Below are 26074 nucleotides of genomic sequence, written 5' to 3' on the forward strand. Positions count from 1 at the left end.
AGGAAAAATAATTCATGCCGTCTGCTTGTTGACTCATTCTGTTCTAGCCCCCACCCCAATGATGGCTAATTGTTCAAGATGTGCTATCAAAGGGGCAGGAGAGAGGTCTGGGTGTTACCAGGCGGTGGCCTCTCTTCTGCTCGTCTTTGATGAGGGGTTCTTTTGTTGGAAATGTAATTCCTTCGCCCGCATGGTTGTTTTTATTGTATTCAAGAGCTTCCCTTAACGACGCCCAACGTTGCAGCTTGCCAACCTCTTCCACTACGTTCCTATGGTAACAAGTAAGAGTGAATGCGTCTGGGAGATGACTGATTGTGTTTGTGTGTGTTCATTACGGTGATGTGGCTTATTTTTACATAATGAATCAATTATTGAGGCTATGCAGCAAGCTCGTCTGAATAATTGCAAACCAAAAAAAAAGAAACAAAAATCCTTCTACACAAAACATGTAATGCGTACTTCCTTGGAAAAGGTGCAACACTGTGTTGTAACACTCTGTATGTGTGTGGACGGGAGATGATGTATAATGGGACATCCAACTGATATCATTCGCCTGCCAATCTGCACCCTGCTCGCCAAACCCAGCCTCCATAATTGCTTTATTGAGGCGAGTCATGGCAGCTACAGTATCTCTATTTATACACAGCCCACAGTATAGATGAAAGTGCTCTACCGCCCCCTGCTGCCCAATGCAGGCCTTGCATTCCAGCAAAACGAGGGTTCATGGACACTAAGTAATAAAAGCCTAAAGACAAAGAAATGTAGAACAGATGTCACTGTAGTAATTCTCAAATACTAATAATGCTTAAAAATGCTAATAATAAAAAACTTAATAATCATCAAGAAAATCCACACAGACAAATCAGTTTTGTTTTAATTTAATTTCACATAATATGTGACTAAATGATTTGGTCATGTGAGTCAGGCTGACATCTGTCGATGTTTGTCTATGTTTTGTCTTTAATTAAGATGTGAAGAGGGGTAACTAAGACTTATCCCCACTGCTATGAGAAGAGAGTCTGGATTGCTGTTTAAAGGCTTAATTATTAACCCATCCATAAACAAAGGGGAAGCTTCACCATAGAAACAGAGAGAAAACGCAAAAACACAAATTATACAGTACTGATTAAATATCTCATCAGTACTGTATAATTTATTTCTATAGTTCTAATCATTAGCTGCTCAAGTGAAAACTCACAGTGTCAGTATCAAACAACAATCAGTGCATCTGTAACAATAACAAGATAAATATAGATTTCAGTGTTGGGGAGGGTTTGCGAAGTGAAAACTACTCCCCCTTGTGGTCAGTGATTAAACTACATCCGTTCATGATTCCTACTAGATTGCCTGAAATTTACAAGAGTGTCTTTGAATTTAATTATTCCTTCTTTTATTTTCTTATTGAACAGCAGACTAGGGACTGAGGGGCTGATGGCTTTAATGCAGGAGTCCTCAAATATGTAAAGAACATCTTCAAACTGGAAACTGAAAACACCACAGAGCTGATTTAGTAGGTATTTATCCGACAGCCCCACCTCATGGTAAATATCTTATGAACTCTTAAGATTGATTGCTAAAACTCAAACAAAGTTTTCAGTTTCTGGATGGCTTTCTGGACTCCTGAGGTCACCTTGGAACGTTGCTGCTCAGTCAACGATATTTGCATGAGGTCAGTTTCTACAACATACCTGACAGATAAGTCAGTGCCCGCAAAGCATCTGCCCAACTCCTTCTTGTGAAATGTTTTGATGTATCTGAATATGTAAGAGTCAACCCAGATATCATCCTGACCTTCCGGAGAGACTCCACACGCCACTGCGGGACCTTCAGTATATCTCTCCAAGGTTTTTGAGACATCTTTAATTTCAGTCTGGAGCTTACTTCTGACTGCTGAGCTGCTTGGATTCTTCAAACAGCCCATGCTGCTCTGGTGAGACCCCAAATCACCCTCTCTTCTAATCTCTGTGGCTGAAATCTTGCCTGCTCTGGGATGTTTTTGTGAGGCACTGTCATTATAAGGCTCTGTTGTTATTGCGATATACTGGTTGAGGAAGGCCCGATAAGGAAGATGCTTTGATTTCCTTCTCGACCACTTGTATGTGGTTGGCCTTTCTTTGTTCTGTTGGCTGAACTTCCAGTTTGTCCTTTCCATTGATGTGTGCTTTCAAAATCCTCCCTGGAGTCAAACTTTTTGCCTCAAGGAGGTGTTTTGAGTCTTTGAGAACAGTCTTTGGATTTCACTTGCCTTACCTTGGCTCTGCAGCAATGTTGATAAGTTGCTTGCGGGTTCCCTCTTAGAGCTGCTGGGGCTTACAGAGTCGACATACTTGTGATGAGATATTAACCTCGTATTATGGCCACTTTCTCTTGGGTTAATACCAGCGGTTTGGACTGTGACTGCAGATTGAAGCTCATCGGCTCTGCGAATGAGGTCCCTTCTCAGGGCTTGGACAGCTGCAAAAGGCCCCTCAATGAAGACTTTCCTCTCCTGGGGCACAGGACGAAAACGCAGCGATCTGTGAGCTGACCGCAGGCTCTCAATCACCAAGTCCCGATTGCCGCCGAATATAGAAAGATCAACCGTAGCGCTTGGGACGTAGAAAAACACCTGCACCACAGAAACGTGCTTGAATTAGAAACTTTTATTTTGCGATCAAAAGCTTGTCAAAAGCAAGTGACTTAAGTAGGCATGGTGTTTTAAAATCACACCGATACTTACATCTGTGCTGAAGGGAAACACAGTGAGGACGAAGTCTTCAGGAAACTGGCTGTCTGTCATAATATGCTGCTTCTTTTCCACCACCCTCGCTGCATCTGCCAAAAGTTAGCGCAGTTCTGCTGTGGTCTCTACCCAGGTCATTGTTATAATGATGCCTCATGAACCCACAAAGCCAGCACACTTTTTTTTTGTCACTCAGAGTGCACAGAGCTTGACTCGACTCATTATCTACCAGTCTAATGTTAGCTTTTATATAACAGTACATCACTTTGATAATATCAGATTAATCCATTCATCAGTTAGGCACACATCCAAGCTGCAGATCATACAAAAATCAAATGTTTCATTCATACATTACCCTTTCCACTCAGCATAATGTAAAAGTGGTTCTCAGGGGAAACTGAAATTGGTTCCCATGGGTACCAATTATAGTGAAAAATAGCAGATATGTTTGACAATGACGAAACAGTTTGTGTAAGCCCTTTAGGTATTTGCAATTCCACATGGATAAGGTGGCCTTAGTTTGTGTCTGTCATTTATTATTACATTCACAGAGCTCCGGAAATAAGCCTCCGATTTTAAAAGAACAGAATATGTTCAAACTCATAAAGCAGACTGTATTGTCTGACTAAGGTAACTGGAACACTGCACCAATCAGGGAGAGCTATTTTAATTTCTAATAATCCCATTGTACAATAAACAATACACCCGGCTTTAGAATTAAACAACACGCTGTATGTTATGCAGCAATGATAATGTGTCTGAACTGAAATAAACTTCATAATTTTGATAGAAGACAGTACATACAGATCCAACTGTACGTTGTTTTTAGGCATTTATTGTAGTAAAATATCTGTAAACATGAGTGTTGTCACAACACTATGAAGTTTTATGGTGTTGTTTGCTACATTGTTTTTTATTTTAGAACTGTGAACACAAAAATCATAAATTTTAGAAAACTGAGACTGCTTTTCTTTTTCTTTTGAAGAGTTGGGCCGAATCCAAAGTGCTTCAGAGACACATTTACATGCGGTGACTTATTGTGAAAAGTAAAAATCACAGTAAGCGGTCATTAAAATGTGTTCATTGTTTACAAACTGATGAGTCATCTCATAAATCATCATACAGCCTGTATAGGCTGAAAGTGTCGGCGATACTGGCCCTGGGTTTACTTGGAAAAGTAGCAGTAACATTTAGCTTAAATTAGCGAAGAGTGGACAACTTTATAGAGCAGCTTTTTGGACAACTTTAACTCACTGAGCGCTGGAAGAACTGCTCATAAGCAGATTAGCTTTTGTTGGTTGGAAGGGGACACCCTCAAAAACTGCTTGTCTTTAATGTATTTATTGAAGGACGCACAGCTTTACACACTATCAGTAGCGACATGTTAGCCTATAGCCTGCCTTTAGCCACCACCTGCTAATTTACCTTCTTCGTTTTCAAAAGTGACAAACGCAACTCCGTCCATGTTGGTGGGATATTTGACCTTTTCGACGTCTCCTCCATCACTCTTCCGGGCGCTTTGGAAGTGAATGGTCAGCTTATCAGTTATCCTGCCGGGGGGCAACACATTGGGAACACCGGAGACAACCACCGTCCTGCCGTTCTCCCAGGAGTCGATCTCCATTACCCTTTTGTTATGCTACATTAGCACTGAAGCGTCGACATAACGGTTAGATACTCCCGCGTTTTTTGGCCACACTAAACACGCCTGCCATTAATATGTAACCACTAAACCAGTTTTCTGTTAGTTTCACTTTCACTCCTCGTTAATTCCATAGCGCTTTCATAATGCAGTAACGAACTTTGCCCACTAGGTGTCTCTGTTTCACTACATCGCAGGCTGAGAGGAGCGTTTGTTCAAAATGGCTCATTTATGCAGCTGGAAATGAGGCTGCCGAGCAGAGCAAACATCTCCGCAGTGCCCAAAAGGCACAGATACAAACCTCATGGCAACATCTTCCACAGAGTTGCCTCATCTGTTGCTCTTCTCTCCCATACCGAAGCGACATCTTGCTCGCAAGGAAACATTTCAATTAGACCTTGAAATTGCTGACTGCAGCTAACTACTCCTACTTTAGCTTGGTGGAAAAAGTCAACACTTGTGGTGCAAACATTTATTAGAATCTAATTTTTAAAAAATGAAAGAAAAGAAGAAGAAAAGCCACGCCATACACAGAACACCTCTCATGAGTCACACGAACAGAAATCCAAACAAATTAAGCCAAGTAGTGACAAACTCGATTGTATTATTCTTGTGCATATAAACATTTTAATATATAAAACAAAGTGGCCTGGTCGAGTGCAAACAAACAGGTATTAAGGGTTAATAAAAGAAAAACCCAGGCTCTGTCCGATACCAGTCAAATCTCCACCTCTGATCATCACTTCAGTGCAAATGCAACATTCACGGTGTTTAATGGTGACTTTAAATAATTCAGGTAGTTTATCTGTGATTCAGTGTTTCTTCTTGTACAAATGCTGCTACGTGCCGTTCTAGAACCTTTAAACACCCAACGTGACACATTCAGTTCAATTTAAACATAATTATATTATCTAATTTTCAAAAAGTGGCAAGAAAAAAAATAATAATTTGGTACTAAAACAGCCGCAGTAGACACACTAATGTGATAGCTGGCAAACAAACCCCAAAAGTCTCCAAACACTTTGACTTCAGAACAGCAAACTCCAGTTTTAGAATAGAAGTGGGGCGCTGAGCGGAGCTCTGCAGCTACGGACAAATGTTACAAACTGGTGCTCGGTTTCCACCCTGCACAGACCTGTTGGCCGAAAAAAAAAAGGAAAAAAAGTTAAAAGAAACTAAAACAAAATAAAAATGAACATTCATTCTTCAGACATTTGATGTTTCGATTTGGACAGCGTCTGGGAGACAGTCCAGACTGAGGCAGCAGAGGCAGGTGGTTGGATGTGCGTTCCATGTGTGCCGCTCTGAGATCTTAGCAGCTATGAGCCAGTCCTGTCTGAGTCGCACAGCTCCCCTTTGTGTCCGCTGCTGGTTCTGAGTTTAAAGGCGGCTCGGGGGCCTATGGGGCGGAACACGGCGCTCGGGGTGGTGTGTCTGGAGGGGAGCATGGCAAAGATAGGGCGCGACGAGGCCAGGTCTCTGCCGGGAGCGCCTCGGGTCAAGTTGCACAACCGTGGCTGCTGGTCCGACAGCCGGCGGATCGATTCGCCCCCTTTGTACATCTCTGCCAGGAGGTGGTGGGAGTCTGTACAGCTGATCCCCTCCGGAGGATGTGTCACGTCCAAAATCTGACTGCTCACTGCAGACGCACACAGACAGACAGCGCTGTGAGCAGTGGAGCCAATAAATAAAACAACTGTCATGGGTGAGCAGAGGGGGGGAAACAAACAAAAAAACGACAACAACATCAGACCTGCACCATCGGGAGGCTTCAAATAAAATGCTGCTGTCAGCTTTAAAGCTTTGAGTTGGAAGGACAAACAGATCTATGCGTGTGGTTATAATTTACTGGATTTTGTTTTACATTTTCTTTAAAAAGAAAAGGTCCATCTCTCAGTCTTAATTCCTCTGTAAAAGAAGCTGCGTATGAGCCCCAGTCCTTGTTGATTGCCCCTAGTGGGATTGTTGACTAAAGCGCCTGAATAATGAAGGGAAAAAAAAAAAATCTCAGCACCTGCAAAAACTACAGCGCGATATTTGAAATAATCAGCACATTTGTGTCGGTGTTAATACTGCCGGGACTGCAGGTTCCACTGCCAGGTGTGATTTCTGCCCCGTCTGGAAATTATTTCTGCTTACATTCACAAACAGACGCTTTCTCCACAGATACGGAGCACAGCAAGCAGATTTTGACAGAATAAAAAAGGTGATGTTACTCCACTTAATCTGGCAAAGAGACTACACAGCAGCTGGATTTATCTGGTAATGAATCTCAGCACGAGTTTCTGATAAACACCTAAAGGCTGACATTCCAGCCAGCGTGCGTGTTTTTACAAACTGCTGGCCTGACTTTCTTTGCTAAAGCAAAAAAAGAAGAAAAACACTACATAATATTCTGGACTAGGATTTGGAGCTTCTTCTCTGTTGAAGAGGTCAAATCTCGGTCAGAACCTGCCGCTAACTCGAGGTTCACTAAGCTTAAGCCTCCCTCTGGTCTTCCTATTACCTGCTTCACCTACACTGAGATCTGAAGAGACTGATTTTCTGCCGGCCTTCCTCCCATGACTGCCACGCCAAACCCCCAGAGGAACCTGAGGAGACGGAAGATGCCAGTAAGGTAGGTGTGCTTGTGGGCGGCAGGACAAGGAAAAAGAAGTCAAAAGTGGAAAACCAGTACTACCTGATGTTTGGCCATCATGTGTGCAGTGTGGATAAACGGAGGTCTGATGGAGGGTTTGTACTGCAAAGGCTGGCCCAGTAAAGAGTAGTGCGCTTCACCTGGTAATCAGAGTCAAAACAACCTTTTCAAATATCAGTTTGTAGTCATTTAAATCGCTTTAGAACCTAACTGCAGCTACATAGACAGTAGCTAACTAAAGTACTCGACAATCAATGATTCAAATATAAACTCCAAGTATAGCTGCCAGTTTAAACAAATGATATATGACATTTATTGAATCCTGTGTGCTAGAACCTGTTTAAAAACACGCACGCTTTAACATTGTTCATGGCAAGCAGGAAGTTGGGAAGTTAGCTACTGCTTAAACTACTTTGCCGCATGCTTTTCAAGCAATTTAGTGCAATTTGTCCCTTAATGTTAAATCTTAGGTTAGACATCTTTTACAAGCACAGCTGAAGTTACTGTTGTATTTAAAGTTGCTGCACAGACCCTCAAGTGTTCTCCAATGCACTGACTCCTTCATTTAGCATCAGGAAATGATGCCCCTCAGCAGGAGTAGTTTAAAACACATGATCATGCTCTTCACTCCAATCTTAAAACCTCAGGAATATCAGTACATAAGCAAAGGCTTGTGAATATGGAAGCTTTCATTCATCCAGATAAGAGATGCTTCAACTGTACATTTTTTGATGTTGAATACATTCGTGCGCCATTGAACTGCACAGTCACTGAGTTTTGAGGATGCCATGTTTGTAAGCATGTACTGCAATACTACTGCGCGTCTCTGACCTTGTCCACTGTGGCAGAAGGCTGTAGGGAGCTGCGGGTGGTGGGCCATGACAGGGATGGGTGAGATGCCTGATGGGAGGCCCTTGACGCTGGGCGGCTGGCCTGGCGAGGGAGTGAGTGCCGGAGACGAGGGCAGGCTGCTCTACATACAACACACCGATGATGCAGAGAGGGGAAACCGGGAGGAAACACAAACACTTTCATTCAAAAAAAAGAAAAAGAAAAAAGCAACTGTGGCCATTTCTTCCTTTCACAAAGTCATTCTGTGGTTCAAGTCATTGCTTTAATGTTCCATTCTATCCACATTAGTCCCACTAATGTACCATTACACCCTAATGCCGAGGACTATTTTCTCCTCATTTTCAGGTTGCGGCAGCACTCACTTCATTTGCAGAGCCTATTTACTACGACATTTAACCTGCCTGGAACAGCAGGCAAGCTGAGTCTGGCTCAAGGCGACAATTCTCACGCAACTGTCAGACGCGCACAAACAAACTAAATTGGCTTTCAAATTGCTTTCTTGTGACCGTCTTAACTTTCTGACACGTAAAGTATGGTCCTATGTAGAAAACATCAGCTGAACAAATTTACAACTGAATTCAAAATTATTTGGAAGTTGCTCCTGTCAAATGAAAACCTCTGGGTCGCCGAGCTAATTAAATGGTTTCAAAGGAGAAACTACGGTCTGAAAGGCACCGCTGTTCTTCTGTGATTGCCTGATGGATGCGCCTGGGCAGCGTTTGTACCTGGGTGTTGTCCGGAGGCGGAGGGAGCTCGGCGGGCCTGCGGTTGCGTTGGTGCTCGGGGCCCAAGTGTTTGTGGCTGAGTGGTTTCCTCTGGCAGGGGGAGGGGGCCCGGGGCTGCTGGCAGGGGGCTGCTGTCATTTGCAGCATCACCATGCCGCTGCTGGGGGCCGGGGGTAACAACCCTGCACGCAGACAGAAATGGAAAGGTTGAAGCAGTGTTTGTGTCGACAAGAGGCAAATCAGGTCAGCAAAAAGAAAAAAAATCCACTTATTTAATTCGTCACATCAGCTCATCATTTATGCACCAAAGTAAATGTGTTTTTGCCCCAAAGCTGCGTTTCAGCACTTTTGTTCAGCTACACACCTCATCAGGGAAAACACTGCTCCTACACCGTTAGCCTCTCAGCAATTACGTCTTAAGAGCCTCGACTATAAGGGCACATTGGAATTGGCAATCAGAGAGTCCATTCCCTTTTCCTGCTAAATCCTCTGCAATGATCCAGGAAATCCAATTATGTAATTATTTTGTGGCACATGAACATGACTTTTAAAACCAAACAAAAAAATTAATAAAATAAATCAGCGCCCCGAACATACATTATACCTCCATCTAATTAACTTCTGTTTACATGAAGCTCATATGAGGCGCAAATCATACACAAACTTTGCACAGCTGATGCTGGTGTCCATTTAGGAAATCAAACCTCGTAACACTAGCAAGGACGATGGATATTTGGACTTAATTTGTAGATTATTTCTGGCCCCGGCCTAGCCAATTAAAAGTGTTTACTGGTCACGCTGTAGGTAAGGCCGTCGTGAGACCTTCATCTGACCTCATTACTGGAAGAGCTAGAAATGATGGCTCCCCCTCCACTGTGCTCCCATAATAATCAGACATGAATAATAAAGGTCATTAGTAAGGAGACTGCCCCACCTGCGCCTCTGGACAGCAATTCATGTCCAAAGAGACGGAAAACAGAAATGAAAAAATGTGTTATTGTAGCTTTGTAAGGCACGAGTCCATTTTATCTTTATTTATCTTTTAATGCACTAAGGTAAACTGGGAGACAAATTCCCAGGGTTTTTAGAAGTAGAATGGGAGGCAGAGCCTTCAGCTCTCAGGCCGCTCTTCTGTGGAACCAGTTTGGATTCAGGAGACAGAAACCCTCTCTGCTTATAGATCAGGCTTAAAAGATTCCTTTTTTCCAAAAGCATATAGTTAGGTTTGGATCAGGTGACCCTGAATCCTCCCTTAGGTACGGCGCAATGAATCTAGGCTGCTGGGGGCGTGACAACCAGGGTTCACAGCAACTTTAAGTGACATTGGGCCAAATAGGTGGATTCTGAGCAAAGCTTTCTTCAAATGCAACTACCACCAAGAGAGCCATATCACTGGTGGTAAATACATTAGAGGGTTACCGAGGCAACCGGAATCTGGAATGTCCACTAGCAACCAACTATCATCTACAAAGCGGTGCATGATCAGCGAATCGCTTCCTCTGTAAACACCCCTGAACCATGAAGATAACCGTAGTTGATTAGCAGAGTTGCGGCTAAAGCACTCGACAAACACATTAGGACTGGCTTTCATCCTCACTTCATTTCAAAGGCATAAAAGGTGGAACATTTAGTAAATACTCCAAGCTTCTTCTGTACTGAATCGCACAATGAAACCAACAGTCCCGCTTCAAGACTGTAAAAAAATACATTGGGAAATACATTTTTACAACGTAAACAACGTACCTCTGTAGAAAAATATGGCAAATTAAAAAAACAAAAAAAAACCAATCAATATTTATGTTGTGTTTATTAAAAAAATAGACCCTTGTGAGCGCTGGTATAAAATTGGATAAATATCGACCACATTTTCTTATCAGACGGGCTACGCTGTCTACCATCATCAGTTTATACAGACACATCTGTGTGTTTGATTGAATGGGAAATACTTTGAAAGTTAAATGACAGAAGTTCTATAGGTTTGAGAAGTGGGTTATGAAGCAAAATATTAGAGTAATATTACCAAAGCCTGACTATGAAAAAATAAAGAGTGATCATTTAAGAGTAGGACCAACTGGGAAATAAGATGCTAGAGACCCTCTATAACCACTGGAGCACTGCAACGGCAATACCAACAACTTCTTCTGATGAGTCATGACATCAGTCATTTCTTACTTTATTGTTTTCTTTTTTTTTGTCTCAATGCAGTCGTTGATGTCAGCTTAACATTTGCAGTGGTTGACCTAATCACTGTTTAATCTCCATCCAGCTCTGGAGGAAGAGGGACGTGAGCAAATCACTTTTACTTATTCAAACTCCAGGGACCTCCCATCACAGGGCCTCGCGCTTTTTCATTTCAAAAATCCAGAGTGTAAATCTAATCATGCATCTGCCGCACATACAAAGGTAAAGTAAACTCAGGGAAGATTATTTCATTATGAAGCGCAGGCTGTGGCTACAGAGGAATCCGGTCTGCGGTTATTGACACTGAAAGATGAGCAAAATAAAGAATGTCAGAGCGCTGGCAGTGATGGGGAATCTCCAGGGCAGCTAATGTCAGAAAAAAGCGAATATTCTCACTTTACGGCATGATGCTACTGTAGATCACCGTGTGTTTCTATCTGGACCTGTGAACAGGCTGCATGCCAGCCTCAGAGAGGAGGGTACCTGCGTACTGCTGGCCCGGGTGCTGCTGGGAGACGCAGGGGGACGAGGTCTGAGGAAACTGGAGCTGCTCCATCATCGGTGTGGGCAGGAAACTCACTGTTGAACTGAGGATGAAAACACACACGGGGATGTTCAAAATCATAGATTTCTGGAGACTAAAACTATTTTAAAATGTGAGCGGATTTTGGCGAGTGAGTGAAATTTGAAATGTTTATCATCTAATGGCCACACTTAAAATAATTCAAGCTCCAAGTATGAGTGAATAAACCAGAAGGTGACACTGGATCAAGTCTGTTAGCGTTTTAGTTTATCAAATCATCAATGAATGGTTACTGGAAGTCTACTATGCTGCGGACACCCAGGACTTGAGTTTAGGGAAAGTTTAAAAACCACCTCTAAGCCTACACAGACGTACACCTTCAGGAGATCTGAGGTGGGAGTATTAAAAAAAAAAAAAAAAACAGAAACTGGAAAGTAGGCGCTCTGCTCTGTAAGCAACCTGCCTGCAGGGACTCGTCTCCAGCTGGTGAAAAAGCGGGCTGCAGGTGGACGGTCGGTCCTCGTGGGAGCAGACTGAGCCGTTCCAACACTGCCACATAAATCATTCCCGCACTGACTGCCCTACTAAAGCAGCCTCATTTTACAGCTGGGACGATGAGAAAGTGACCTCTCCTCACACTCGTGCATCTCTGCATTGTTCTTTTGCTGGTGACGACTCCGTACATGGCCGCGCTTGTCTCTGCTGTTTGTTACGTATACGGAGTCCCAGTGGTGCTCCTCTCGCCAGTATCCAGATTGATTGGGCCCACGGAGGTAGAAACTAATTACATGTTTTGCTTTCTGTGAGCTAGTTCTATCAATCAGCTATAATGAGAGACTCCACACTACTCCGCAGCAGCCGAGTAATGACAGGAAAATGGCAAAACCTCTTGGAGGTGGCGTCAGAGTCGACATTCATCAGCTGCACGCAGACCCAGTTTGCCAAAAGGATGGTGGTAATAACTTCTTTTTTTTTCTTTCCCTCCACAGTGAACAAAGATGACCTTGGCTCAGAGGCGCTTTGGGGATTCACCCATCAACCCCGTTGGGTCTAGAAATAAGAGGCACCTTCAAGCACCTGGCAAATCGTTTGTTTTCTGGGACAAAGAACATCTACAGTCGGGCTAATTTCTTCCATCTAAATCTGATTAACAACTTCGATTTAAAACGCGTCATTAGGACGGGATGAACATAAATCAGAGGCACTTTGTTATCAGTGTAAACATTCAGGTAATAATTACAACTTCACCTTGATGCTAATTATTTATCAATGTAAACTTTGTGGCTTTGAAGCAGTTACACACACCCCTACATGTGAAGAGTATTGGTGTTCATACAAATAGTGGACTTGGAAAGTTTATTTCCAATGCAGTGTGACGTTTGTCCACCTGGGAGCAGTAGTGAGTTGATGTTCTGTTAGTATGTATGAATACTCCCTTTACCCCAAAATCTAACAATACGTGACCGCAGGATTTTATTTTTTTCATATGAGGGATCGCGTCGCATCCCAGCATCGGATGCCCGACGGGTAAGCTGTTCAAAATGAGAATGTGACTAACAGCTGCTCTCCTGCTGAGCTGCATCTGATTTGAGAAACGCCTAGCACGCGAGCTTAAAAAGGAAACCAACATGGTGACTTCCAAAATCTCCTTTAATATAAAAAGCTAAATGTATTTTCCGAGAAACTGTGAAACAGATGATCGCCCATGATTTGGATAAAAGAATTTCAACCTCAGCCTTTTCCCAAGGAGGGGTGGGAGGACAAATCCCACGCTGTGTGTTTTGGCAAAACTGTGTCTGTACATATTCATTAAAAAGAAAAAATTGGGAGAATTTGTCGTAGGAAAAAAAGCCCCCCGACTAATTAGTATCCAGGGACTCAATACCAGCATCAAATATCCTTTTTTTGATGGCCACATAAGAAAAAACAGTAGTGCACGAGCTAAAGTAGAAATCATTATGTATTCTTTTTAGATCTTTTTAGATTTAGAATGAACAGACAAGCAAATGAAAAGGTTTAATACAGGTCCTGTATGGACACAAAAGACTATTTTAGTCGACCTCTGAGCTGCTCCTACCTGATCACATCCTTTCACCATCTGAGAAATTCTGGGTCGACACCGACACATATGTTTAAGATGATAACTATTATTATCAATATTATGGCCGCATTCTTAGTTTTACACAATGAGGGAAAAAAGAAAGTTCATTGTGTTTGAAACAATAGCGTGCAGGATGTCACAGATGTAGATCCGTACCTCATGGTGGTGTGCTGGTTAGGAGGCAGCAGGCTGTAGCAGGGCTGCATGCCAGCGACAGCCACTGCCCCCTGTCCCGGCTGGCAGGACACAAACACTGGCTGCTGGTACGTCTGCTGTGGAACAGAAACCTGCTACAGGGGGAAAAAGAAAGAAAAATAGTGTCAACATGTTCACTGTTCTTTCTTTAGCAGACATTTTAAAACTCAGAGCCATATTTTTGCATTTCCTTATGTCAAATAAAGACCAACAAAAGGCCTCGAGCGAAGCACGTTTCATTCATAACAGTGCTCTTATTAATCTAGCTGGGGGAGCTCACGGAGGCGTCCCATCATCAAAGTACCTGATAAGACTGCATTGGAGGGTACTGGACCATCATGCCTTGCATCTGGTTGCCCATATTGCTTTGCTGGTTGCCAGTGAGAGCGAGGTTGGGTGTTGGCTGCACGCCCACTACTGTCTGGTAGCTGGACGCTGGGTTTGGCATCACGGCTTGGTGCACTGAGGCAAAATGAGAAAAGGCACAATGCTGTGACCGAATGAAAAGAGACCCCTGATGGATACGCTGCGATAACAAACCGCCAAAAGTGCAATTAAGGAGTCGTGATTTTGGTGTAGCGCGGCAGGAGAGGACACTCAGGAAAAAAGCCGAGGCTATCACAATTTCACAAGACAACTGTTCAACATTTTATTGATTTTCAAAGGGTATTTGCTTCTTAAAACAATCCCAACAATGAGCACAGAACCTCCATCAAGCTGAGAACAATAGAAGAGTGTGTGGGGAGTTGAGCTGTTAAAGCTAAAGCAGGTCTGGAATAAATGAGAAAGTCAATATATCTGATTTAGCCTGCAGTGGCCTAAACCTGCAACTTGAGTAGACGAGACACTCGTCTGATGAAGGTAAATTACAAAAACACTGTCACTTTAATGAGATTTCTCCTTCCTACGATACCTTTTTGTTTTTAAATTTTAGAGAGGGCCAAATACAAGGACACACAAGAGACGACACAAAGTCAAGCAGGCAGGTCCGACGATTCTCCAAACGCCCTAAAATGGCGATGCCTGCACCTAACCCGAGGCTGTGTGTGTGTGAGGGTGGAGGGGACTCGGACACTTAAATGTCAAGGTGACAAAAAGACATTTGAAAATACCGTCCCTTGTGACACTCATGCACAGTAATCTGAGTGACTAAGGAGAGGATGTCCTTTTGTGAAGGTGTCTTTACAGTCTGCCGCCCTGGGAGAAAAGTACGACGAGACAATGAGAGCGCTCGGCGAGGAACGGAGCAGGAGGACTATTTTTATCCTCCCTCGCCTCCCACCTTCACTTACAAACCAAGCATGAAATGACCGTAATATCAAAAGCACCCGATTTTCATTCCATTCCAGCAGGGAGCGACGAGGGGACGGTTCTGACTTCTTTCCTTCCATCAGACGCAGATAATGACCGACTGTCCTGATTGTTGTGCAAGCGTGGCTGACCATCCTGACGGACTTGTTCGGCTTTCGGGATTAAAGTCATGAGGGAGGAGAAGTTTCTACTCTGTATACACACACTCCTCGTTCTTCTTTGAGGACTGGATTTGCAGATTTCGTCTTAAAAGCTGTCCTCTGCTAAGGTGCTCGCACAGTCTAGCGACGACAACGTGAGAGGGCTGGAAAAGAGACCGGTTCACTGTGAGATTCATAGAGGCCTCTCAGACAGCGTCCCGGCCCCGCATCCCGTCTCTCAGGCTCCAGATTCTTCTTTCTTTGTCACAAATCATACAGAGCTGAGGAGAAGGACCTCTAGCAAGAAACTACCCATGAAAGTATGCTGAGTCTCTGTTCCTGTTATTTCTGATCCTTCACAAAACAAAAATGTCTCATCCTTGAACAACTAGTGAGAAAGTGTTTTTCCACATCACATATCACAACTAAAAATTAGGGGTGCAACGATACACAAAATTCACGGTTCGGTTCGATACTTTGGTGTCACGGTTCGATATTTTTTCGATACAAAAAAATGTTCATGCCTTTTTAATTTGTCATTTATTAAAATTATAAATATATATTTTAACTCAAAAGTACAGTTTTTAAATTTAATGTTGCTGAAACAACAAAATAATAAAATATAAATCTATCTGATCAAGAAATCACTCATCTTTGGAAAAGAGAGTTTATTACAGAGAAATGGCTCTTTCCAAAATAAAAGCTATACTATACGCTTCTTCTGGGCTATATTCTCAGCAGCATATTAAACATATCAGGTCCCCATAAGGAGAATCGTGTGCTAACGGCTGTCTAAATGACTCGGGTAAAGTTTGTAGCATGCGTGCTTGTTGTTTTTGTCTGCTTCCACTTGTCTTTGCACGAGGATGATGTCGGAGTAAATGTGCAGTCATATTCGTTGTGTTCCCACTAGTGCTGTCAGCGTTAATCTCGTTAAAATGACGTTAACGCCACAACACGGCAAATCTCCGTTAATGAGCTACCGCGGATCGCCCCGTGCGTGCGGCTGGACGGCGTCAACACGTTAACGAGCTAACTGCGCTAACACACTAGTTCCCACCCATGTAATTGAGCATTGCTGGCACATCCAACATACTGTTTTACTTTAGTCCATGACGCGCTTACCTTCAGGGTCATACTTCACATGAAAACCAAAATAGTTCCAAACGCCAGATCTGAATGAGGGTGGGGGAGGTTCAATTTGCCATGTTGCAAGGAGAGCTTAGCTTCTGTCTCGCTAGCTTGCCCTCCGCTCAGTGAATCTGCGTTCGACTACTCCGCCTAGGCTGCACTGTCGAGCGCAGATCCACTGAGCGCTCAACACAGACAGCATCGTCAGAAGAAAAGTTGATCAAATAAATTTTGTATTGTTCGATACACATGCGTACCGAACCGAAAGCACTGTATCAAACGGTTCAATATCGATACGAGTATTGTTGCACCCCTACTAAAAATATACTCCTACTCCTTCCATGAAAAACACACAGGTGATCAGTTATATTAACCTTAAGATAAATTGAAAGTACTGAGGTTTTAACCTCTGAGAGTCACTGATGTTCTCGAGCCATCTGTCATTAAACTTTCATGTTTCCATTTCCATAAACTAACAAGCAGGCTGGCAGCAAGACTTTTCTGCCATTGTACTGCGAGTCCTAGACTGCACCATCATCACTGCAAGAAAAACCCTGACTGGTAAATGTGTCACCTGAAATTGCTTGTACTCCAAGAGAACTGTAGACCAGTGAAAACTGCCTGCTTGATTTGAACACAGTAAATTGTTCCACTCTGCGTGTGGCTTGGTCACAGGGGATCCCCTGTTCAGACAGTTTGCTTATGTTACATCAGGGGAAAAGAAAAAAGGCTCACATATAAAAAGGTGTAAGGACTTGAAATGATGCTTGAAATTCTCCCTTTAAAGGAGCTTCTGACAATATGTTCCTGTTAACTGATTGCAGCTATCGATAAGAGGGACATTTGGACACTCAGGCAGCTATTAATGCAAGTAACATGAGACAAAAAGTCTTAATTTCTTTACATCGACCTTTAAAGGAGTGAATGACTAACTGCTTTTTCACCCATTTTCAGTGTTCATTCCTGATACATGAATATTTTCAGGTATGCAGACTGGACTGGTTTGGTGATTTTTTTTTATGTATTAAACCACTAATCTATAAATCATTCAAGTATAAGAAAGGCACAGCAGGACAGAGGTACATCAAGTGTCTGCAGCCACCTGTAAAACATGGCAGAAGCTCTGTCATGGTTTGGGGCTACATTTCAGCCAGAGGCGTTTTATAAGACATCCATTTTATTAAAATTTATGGAATTATGAAAGCAAAAAGTACAGTCAGATTTTGACTGCCCATGCAATATCAATTAAAGGCACAGAAAAGCACGATGCATCACTAACAGTCATGGATTGGCCTCCCCAGACCTCAGCTAATGGGCTCCTCTCGACCGTGAACAGAATGAAGCTGGGACTACTTTAATAAGAAAGCTTCCTTAAGAGAGCTCAGACTGTGTTGAAGAAAAAAGGTGACCATGACAAGTTCTGACTAGCAAGGTTGTGAGAATTGCACAAACTGTTTTTGTCATATATTGTCCATTTATGTTTCCATAAATTGCTACACCTATATCCGATTTTCCCAGTAAAATACAAAGAAATGAAAGCTGGCTCAAGACTTTTGCACAGTACTATATATCAGTACTCAAGGGGAAAAGGCCAATGAAATTAGTCAATATTTATTTGTTCTGCCATATCAGATTTGCACTGGTTTAATGTTTGAATGGAGAAATGTTGAACACATTTGTTTTAAAAATAGAGCTCTATTATATTTTATATAATTTAGTTTGGTATCAGTTGTCAGACTGTCAGCAAGTTGTTGGTCTGGCTTCTCTCATCAGTTCATCCCTATTCTAAACACACACGGCGACTCTGTGCTGTGCAGGAAAGCTTATTTATTTGCAACTGAAATCTGTTGAGCTTCAGATCTAAAACATTTTTACTGTCACCTTGATCGAATATATAACTATATTCAATCAAAGTGACATTTTCTCTCTAGGCCTGATATTTAGTTTGTAGTAGGAGCAGCAAATCCTCAAAGGAGCAGCAGAAACCAGAGAAAGGTTGATGTACGACTCAAATCATAGCTGTATTCTTTCAAGAAAATATGTACCATCTTTAGAGGACATTAGCTTTACCAATTGTCTATCTAGCAGTGATATTCAATTTATATAACAATGCCTTCTAATAATTTCCTAACAGCAGTGAAGAAAAAAAAGGAACACTTCAGTCCTTTCACATATATTACACAATGCTTTCTCAGAAAGAAGCTGAAGCCCTGTGGTAGTGGTGACTGTCTGATGCAATTGAGTGGAAACACTGACAGGTTCCTCTGTGGCCACTGGCTGGGCCGTCGGAGAATTTCCATTGATAACTTATTTATTGTGTGTGCAACCCACGCTGCAGTGTCTTCACCTTTAGATGCTCTTCTATGTGTGCATCTCCAATTAATGCAAAAAACGAAGGAGCAACGAGGCGTTGGAGTCATTTTTTTTTTGTTTCCCGGAGAAATAATTGCTGTCCTTTGCCTTTGTAGGTCAGCTCCATTTGTTCGCTGTCTATTCCCCGCGTCCCCAGCAGGGAAGCCACATTTGCAGCTTACAGATGACAGAATAGTGCCGCAGCCACTTATGGAGACGTGTGTGCCTGATTGTACAAGTCACAACTCTGGGGCAACATTACATCCAGTTAAGTAACAGAGAGTGTAGGTGTATGTGTGTGTGTAGTGAGGAAAAAGACCAAGCAGGAGCTAATAATCTCAATTCCTGTGGCAAAATGAAAAAAAGGGAAAAAACGAAAGACAACAGAAACTGAATAATCTAGTGATGACTCCCGGGGAGACATCTGAACTCGTAAAAACAAACAAACAGAGGGAAGGAAGGGAGGAATATTTGTCCTTCACAGAGCCGTCTGACTGCGGCTGGCACAGCTCCCTCGTGATGAAACAGAGAAGGGCATAAAAATGCTCTCTAAGAGCTCAAAGTGAGAAGTTAACAAAGTCTATTGAGCATGACTCATGACAAAACAGCTAGGCTGAGCTTTGCTCCTAACAACACGGAGCCTCAAATTCAAGGAAAACTGTGGATCTTATTCATTAAAACATCCTTTGATTTGCCTTCAGATCCACTGTGCGACGCTTTCAAAGCTGTGCTAATTTGTACTGTCGGTTCAGCACAGAAGAGTAGAGGTAAAAGTAGAGGGAACTGCTGCCGTTCGGTATCCCAGTGTGCAACTTTAATCTGAATTTATTATCAATCAAAGAAGACAATTTATAACGGAGCCACGTGTGGCTGTGAGCACATCAGTGCGTGTCAAAGATAATAAGGACAGAAAAATGTTTTTCGCCGCTAAAAAGAAACAGGAAAAAAAACCAAAGTGAAAAAAATTAAAGGTATTGAAGTGGATGATTAGTTCACTGTGTTAAGAAATTGCTCAAAACCCTTTAAACTCAATGTAATCTTGTGACAGCGATTACATAGCAGCATAATAGTGTGTGAAAGTGAGTTTGCAGTCCAAAAATTGCCCTCCTTTAAAAAGACATCCAGTGGGCTGGATCGTCTTCAGCTGGGCTGATTCTAGACCCCGGGCCTTATATTTGACACCTAACATGTGAAAGTGGGTTTAATAAATTGATTGCTTTTATATTAGTCAGTTAGTCACCACCCTCACCCCGTTTAATCTGCTAGTACATTAGTTGCCAAAAACTCCACAGTCACAAAGTCAGCAGTAGCAGCGGCTCTTTAAAATGACCGTGTAGGTACCTTGTTGCTGGGGCAGGTTTTGGCTCTGTGGGCAGTTATAGGGCAGCGTGCTGACATGCGGCCGGTAGTGCTGCTGCTGCTGCTGCGTGCTGGAACAGTGTGGGTGGTGGGTTGAAGAGCAGTAACATGAGGACATCTGTGAGAGACGCAAAACACAAATTCAACAAGCGCGTGACGCATCAGCGGTCCCATTTGAATTGACTTCACAGCGGGAGGAGGAATGAAGGATTAGTCATAAAGCTGGTTTTCACTGCAGGAGTGACTCATGATGACAAATTAGCACATTCTGAGACGCCTCTGGACAAGACAGCGGGATTTTAGCTGTGCAGCTGTTAGCTGAAGTCCATACCTGTTGGACAGGCTGCTGGATGTAGGTGTGCTGCTGCAGGAGTGGCTGGTTCAGGGCGGGTCCGGGAAAAGCAGCAGGACCCAGGGCGGAGCTGGGATATGTGTGATTTTGGGCCGGGGTTGGGAGTGGGATGGGCTGACCCTGCAGCACCCCCGGGTGTCCTCCTGATGGCCCTGCCACTATGTAGCTAGCAACCTGCTGTGGCGGACCGCCCTGCAGCACCACAGCAGAGGGGTGGTGGTGGTACACAGAGGGATAGTGGCGACCGTCAGGAGCTGAAGGGCCACTGTCATTGGCTGGCTGCTGCGCCAGAGTCATGTGGCTAAACTGGGCGTTGAGAGAGTCAGGCTGCAGAGATAATTATGGGGAACACTTTTAATAAGGCACAGATTAAAATCAACAACAGACAGCAGTAGATTCTCAGAGCCAGGTCACACAATTTAACACATTTATTCTGCTTATAATCTAGATCAATAAACAGCTCAACCAGCGCGTTTCTAATCCAAGTGTTAAATCAAAGACATCTCATATCGACTGTCACTTTAACTAAATGCAGATAGCTCATATAACTGACCCAACTCCTCATGAGTATCAGCAGCACAGGTCATCTCTGACATGTTGTTGGAAAAATAGTGTTTTTAGTCATGGATTATGCAGCACTAACATCTGGTGATGAATTAAATATTAATGGAACTTTCCACAGGCGTAATTAGTCACAGAGGCATGTCTTTCACTAAAACCAGGTCAAAAATGAGGTTAAGCGAATGCATGATCTATATATGTGTGTAAATGGCTCCGGCTGGATTTAGATACACCTTTCCACAACATAAGTTAGCAGAATAGTTATTCGGAGGCGTGTTGAGATCTGCTTTTCTAAAGTAATGCATAGAAAGGACAAGACGTAAACTATGAGGATGCAAAACTCCATCTGCTAATTTCATTATTTCTATGAAATAAGATAATTCACAGACTACCAAAATATAAATACATTTGAATCAATATTACTGATACAAAAGACACATCAATACAGTATGGAGACCTGGGTCTAAGGAGAGCTCAGAGGACTTCTTTAGCACAACCCAAAACGAGTGGATTCTTTTTTCTTTTTGGACATTTGTGTCAGATTTTAATGAACTAATCCAACTGCTCAGAGAAGAAGCCTATAAATAAGCTCTTAATGAGCCAGGTCTGACAGGAGATGGAGCGGGGGAAGAATAATAACATGGAAGAAGGAAGTTCGGTACCACAGTGTATTGTTGGTTAGGACAGACGGGCAGGAACTGAGAAGGAGGAAGAGGAGGAGGAGGAAGAGGATAAGAAGAGACCATTGGGTTGTGGACAGGCTCAGAGGGCGGCTGGAGAGGAGGACAGATCGGCTGAGGAGGGAAGGGAAGAAATGGACAGAAGGACAGGAGACAAGATTGGACGGAGGATGTTAGCAAACTGGTGGAGCTCACTAGCGTTCCTTCACATATTTGTAATATATTTTATAGGTTGGATTTACTGAAAGCTAACACTAGCTCAGTCTCACACAAAGCTAATATTAGCTCAGGCTCAAATAGTGCTACACTCCACTGAATGCTAAAGTTATCGCAAACGTGGGTAAAGTAGCTAACACATAGTTAATGTGCTAACATGCAATTAGCCAGTCTTTTTATAAGAACTATACTATGTAGCTGGACATGCTAATAAATATTCTGTTTAATCAGTTTGTTAAAGTTTAGTTTTGTTAGTTTAGGACATGGTTTAGTGAAGCCCCATCTCTACACTCTGGGTTAGCGAGGTTAGGAAGCAGTTAGGAAAAACGTGGAAACTGGTTTAAATGATAGAAAAATCCCTGAAAAACAAAATACCGCCCACTGACCTGGGAGTGAAGGTGATTGGTTGGCTGTTGCTGCACTGTGGCGGGAACTGGCTGCTGTGGGGGTTTCCCCTGCTGTTGGATCCTGCCAGCAGCTGGGGCGATGCTGGCTGGGTTATAAACTACAGCGCTGCCATCAGGATGGATGAAAGGCTTGCCTGTCAAATTTAATTCATAAGAGACCGAAAACCACTGTGATGTGAGCGTTTCTCACACACAATTCAGCTTCATGCAAAGAGGATAAAAAACAAAAAAGCTTGAATGATGACAGTGAAGGACACACCCCGACGGGTCCATGAGGGGAGAGTCAACAGGAAATAACGACCTTGGCAGCGATTGAAGATCAGTTCGGAGACCAAAAAGTACACAACTGCGCGTTGGGCCCGTGATGCATATTTACAGATTTCTCCCATCTGTTCGCTGCATTTTGATCAGCACGCTTTGGTCTGACTACTAATTTGACAGACAAACCGAGTGCAAGCCTGTGCCAACCTGTAATTCTGTTCCAAAGTTATGAATTTTCATTTGGAAAGCAGCAAATTACAAGATGGGGGATCGTATTTTTGGATGGTTTAATTTGCAGTAGACTGTGGCTGGATCACCACACTTATGAAGACACAGGAATTCTTTTTAAAAAGTCATTTCTGATTTTATCCAATAAGAATACAGAGGCTTGGCATCACCCACCTGTGTGTGGGTTGACCAGAACGCTGCCAGGTGGTATCCCTGAGGCTTCCAGCGGTAACAGGTAATAGTTTGCTGCGTCTGTAGCTGGCGGCGGCTGTGACAGGAGGCTCTTGGTCATCTCAGGGTGTCCGGCGCCTCTGGCGTCAGCAGCGGGATGGATTAAAGGTGCGCTGGGAACGCTGGAGCGGGAAGAGGTCGAGACTGGGAGAGGCAGCTGGGGGCGGGACAGCGAGCTGGACGAGGAACCGACGCTGCTGCACGACTCTGAACCTGAGGAGAAGCGGAACAGAGGGGTGATTATCGTCTGCCTCTAGATTTTCCCACAGCGACTCAAACTTGTCGCTTTTTTGCTTTCGTTATTCATGTGGGAGGAGAAGAGCCTATGGTGATAATGAAACACGGGAGGATATTCGCAGTCATGCCTCTTGCCATTAATGCAACCTCTCCTGTGGTAGCATTGCGTTGCAGTCTCTTGAGGCAACTGTTGATTGAGAAACTGGTAACTCTGCACCGTCTGTGATGGATTTCTCTCTGTATAATTAACGAATGTTGTGCAGAATGGTGAGCGTGCGAAGAGGGTTTAGGGAGGAGGGACTGACACTCCAATCTGGTGTTTAGGATTTTAGCTGGCCGAGTTTAATAATGTTCCCATTAGAAAACTTGTTAGAGGACTTTCACGGAAGGAGGAGAGCAAGAATAGCCTGTAGTTAAGATTAAATTTACATTTAAAGAGCTTGAAACAAAATAACAATATCACAGGCTTCGAAAGAAGCGGTATTTTTATGTGCTTTAAACACACACGGTGGGACCTAATCCATTTTAAAGTAACAACAATAACACTACACAGATATGCACCATTAAAGCAAAATTACCAAACCATCATCGCTGATGCTCACATTTATTTGTATTTGTCATGCAAATCGATTGTTATTGCAAAGCTCGATTGTGCAAATTCGGGTAAACATTTCCAGCCTTGCCGCGTGTGGATTATACCTGAAATACCTCAAACATCCAGTACAGTTGAGCGTTGTTGTCCAATCAGATCATTTTTTAAACCTCACTAAAATGTGTGACACTTGCCAAAATGCCAGCTTAATTACCAGACGATGGCTCTTATTAGCCATCTTTTGCTGCAGTTTCACAGCCCGATGTTGTTTCATATACTTTCGCTCCGACGCTGCCATAAAAACCTGAAGACGGCCTGCCTCCCTGCACCGAATCCCCCACAGAGCATACACAGTAGCAGGTGACGTTACCGTTTGTGCCCGTGTCCGCCATCATGAGGCAAACTGAACTGATCACGTCGGGCTCGAGGCCGTTAAATATTGAACAACTCTGACTTGAGCACCAACTGAGTCTGAACACATGTTGTCAGAGCTATGAAAATGGGAAAAATGGCATGTGTGGCAGAATACTAGCTACTGCATTAGGATAATGAGCGATGACAGCACCTTACATTTCTTTCAGTGTCATTATATCTTTGTGTTTGTGTAACATATTACCACCAAATACACCTGTCACAGTGGCTCAAGTATGTGCTGCTGCAACAACATTTCCGGCCATTGTGCAGAGTTAATGCGGCTGTAAAGATCAAACATATTCTGTAACCTAATGTAGAACAACAGATCATCTTTTATAAGCTGTTCACATGGTTTCCACGTACACGTCTAACCCGCAAACATATAAATATAGATTTTTAGCAGAGTAGAAAAAGCAAATGACCTCACATTAGTTTCCGTGGATGCTTTCCACCACTGGATTCAGAAAACACATCATAAATAATAAGTTGTGTTCGTGACTGGGAGTAAGAAACGGATAATTCTGTCATAACTCTGTCAGAAAAGCTGAAAAAAAACAAAAAAACATTTAGCTTCAACAATACTAAAGCTCCTTTTTTCAGGTGATCTGTGGCAGTGAAAGCTTGAGAGTGAAAGACAAAAGCAGAAGAGCAAGGCAGCGCAGGCAAAAAAAGTCTCCTCGACTGTGAAAAATCACACGATTTAAGGAAAACTGGGGGGGAAAGAAGCAAGAACAAAATGGAGAGCAGAGGTCGCCCAAGGACTGCTGCTTGTTACTGAGATAAAGAAGACAAGCCTGTAATGCAGAACATCTCATCGCAGCCAATCGGGTTACAAATGGATCGTACTGTGGAGTAAGCACTTGCGGTTGAGGAGCAGCCTGAACTTCATCTCGGTGACACGGCACTGACACTTCCCTGTGCTTACACTTATACATTATGCAGTAACTCCTCACTGTTCGCTTTTCCTCTGCTGCTGCACCACATTTAAAGAACCTCCTCCATCACCAGGTTGATGTGCGGTAATTAGTTTTGACAGCTGTCCGGCTGCGCTCGCCCCGCAGACTTTTATCGACCGCGGCGGGACGACAAACATTCCTTCTGATCAGAGCTCAGGCTCCCCTCCCACCCAAAAAAAGCGAGCATTTTGCTTGAAGCTCTTCTGCTACTTTCTTATTTCTGTTTCTCATTTACCATCTAATTAGTGAATCGTTCCTCCTCATGCTGTGACAGAGTTTCCTCTCCTTCGTCTGCACGACTGCATGAATAAATTAGATGCTCGCTCGCTAATGAGACAAATCCCCCATTAGTTTCATTTAGAACAAAAGCCATCAATCACATAAAAATCTACATCTGATTGAATGTCCCTCCTCAAAAATCAGTTCATTAACAGTCTGTCGATAACAGAATAATGAGAGCTGCTCTTCATTCAAGCGTTTTACGTTCAGACTGCACCGTCGTTCCATTTCAAACCAAGTGAGGACGGTCTGCACCAATATGTCGGCTGATATCAGCTGTTATGACTCCTACTGTATATTGGCGAAAAAAGTAATATTTATAGTTAATTCTGCACTAACTAAAAGGTTAAGAATAGCTGAAACTATTTTTATAATGATGATTTCTTAATATCAGTGGTGGTAACTGCCCAAATTGTTAAGAAATAATTAATGGTGTGAACACCATACTGTGAATTGTTAGGAAATATCTGTGTCCACAGTGTCTATCAGTTCTGGACATCATCTGAACACCGCGCTGCTCGGCTGCCTCTTGCCTGTTTTCGAGAGCCTCCCGGTGCTCTTGCTGCTGGCTGTGCTATCCCCTCTGACGAGGACGGGGGAAATGCCGCTGAAGCTGCTGGCCTTGGTGATGGCGGGCCGTGGGGCAAGTCGGTTGGAGCTGTCCGAGCTGTCGGTGCTGCTCCAAGGCCGGGGCTCGCCGTGTCGCGGCAGCGCTTCTGTCTCCGAGCTGCTCTGCCGGCTGGCGCCAGACTGGCCGGCCCGTAACCTGAAAGGCAAGAAAGCATAAA

General features: G+C 43.3%; 2 protein-coding genes across 13 annotated transcripts in view; both read right to left on the reverse strand.

Annotated features, from left to right (window-relative positions):
* Window positions 1-2062: 2062 nt before the first annotated feature.
* LOC146492014 (RNA-binding protein 43-like) lies at window positions 2063-4689 on the reverse strand. Its single transcript, XM_085152655.1, has 3 exons — window positions 4148-4689; window positions 2720-2814; window positions 2063-2608 (listed from the first exon to the last, which is right to left on the reverse strand). Exons 1-3 carry the CDS (start codon window positions 4344-4346, stop codon window positions 2183-2185), a joined length of 720 nt encoding a protein of 239 aa, XP_085008781.1. The 5' UTR covers window positions 4347-4689; the 3' UTR covers window positions 2063-2182.
* Window positions 4690-4821: 132 nt separating this feature from the next.
* Window positions 4822-26074, reverse strand: part of LOC146492015 (R3H domain-containing protein 1-like) — a 52398-nt gene continuing 31145 nt past the window's right edge. For 7 of the 12 annotated variants that reach the window (XM_085152644.1, XM_085152646.1, XM_085152649.1 and 4 more), the window contains 14 exons: window positions 25820-26052; window positions 22752-23021; window positions 22068-22222; window positions 21448-21579; window positions 20204-20551; window positions 19855-19990; window positions 13884-14041; window positions 13541-13674; window positions 11244-11347; window positions 8580-8761; window positions 7834-7975; window positions 7045-7142; window positions 6871-6955; window positions 4822-6003 (listed from right to left, as the gene is read on the reverse strand). In XM_085152644.1, the coding sequence (XP_085008770.1) occupies window positions 5684-6003; window positions 6871-6955; window positions 7045-7142; window positions 7834-7975; window positions 8580-8761; window positions 11244-11347; window positions 13541-13674; window positions 13884-14041; window positions 19855-19990; window positions 20204-20551; window positions 21448-21579; window positions 22068-22222; window positions 22752-23021; window positions 25820-26052 (2497 nt within the window). In that variant the 3' untranslated portion in view covers window positions 4822-5683. Of the gene's footprint in view, window positions 6004-6846; window positions 6956-7044; window positions 7143-7833; window positions 7976-8579; window positions 8762-11243; window positions 11348-13540; window positions 13675-13883; window positions 14042-19854; window positions 19991-20203; window positions 20552-21447; window positions 21580-22067; window positions 22223-22751; window positions 23022-25819; window positions 26053-26074 lie in introns of those variants that run through there. The other 5 variants (XM_085152651.1, XM_085152650.1, XR_014872557.1 and 2 more) reach the window with 5 other exon arrangements.

This window comes from Neolamprologus multifasciatus, chromosome 23 (genome assembly GCF_963576455.1).
Source record: "Neolamprologus multifasciatus chromosome 23, fNeoMul1.2, whole genome shotgun sequence".
Lineage (NCBI taxonomy): Eukaryota > Metazoa > Chordata > Actinopteri > Cichliformes > Cichlidae > Neolamprologus > Neolamprologus multifasciatus.

Bases quoted from the DNA above. Each gene is read 5' to 3' on its own strand.
- LOC146492014 (XM_085152655.1), bottom strand. From the start codon at position 4,346: ATGGAGATCGACTCCTGGGAGAACGGCAGGACGGTGGTTGTCTCCGGT. The intron at 2,815-4,147 runs GTAAATTAGCAG...AACTTTTGGCAG, and splicing joins CACTTTTGAAAACGAAGAAG to ATGCAGCGAGGGTGGTGGAA. The intron at 2,609-2,719 runs GTAAGTATCGGT...TCTGTGGTGCAG, and splicing joins TGTTTCCCTTCAGCACAGAT to GTGTTTTTCTACGTCCCAAG.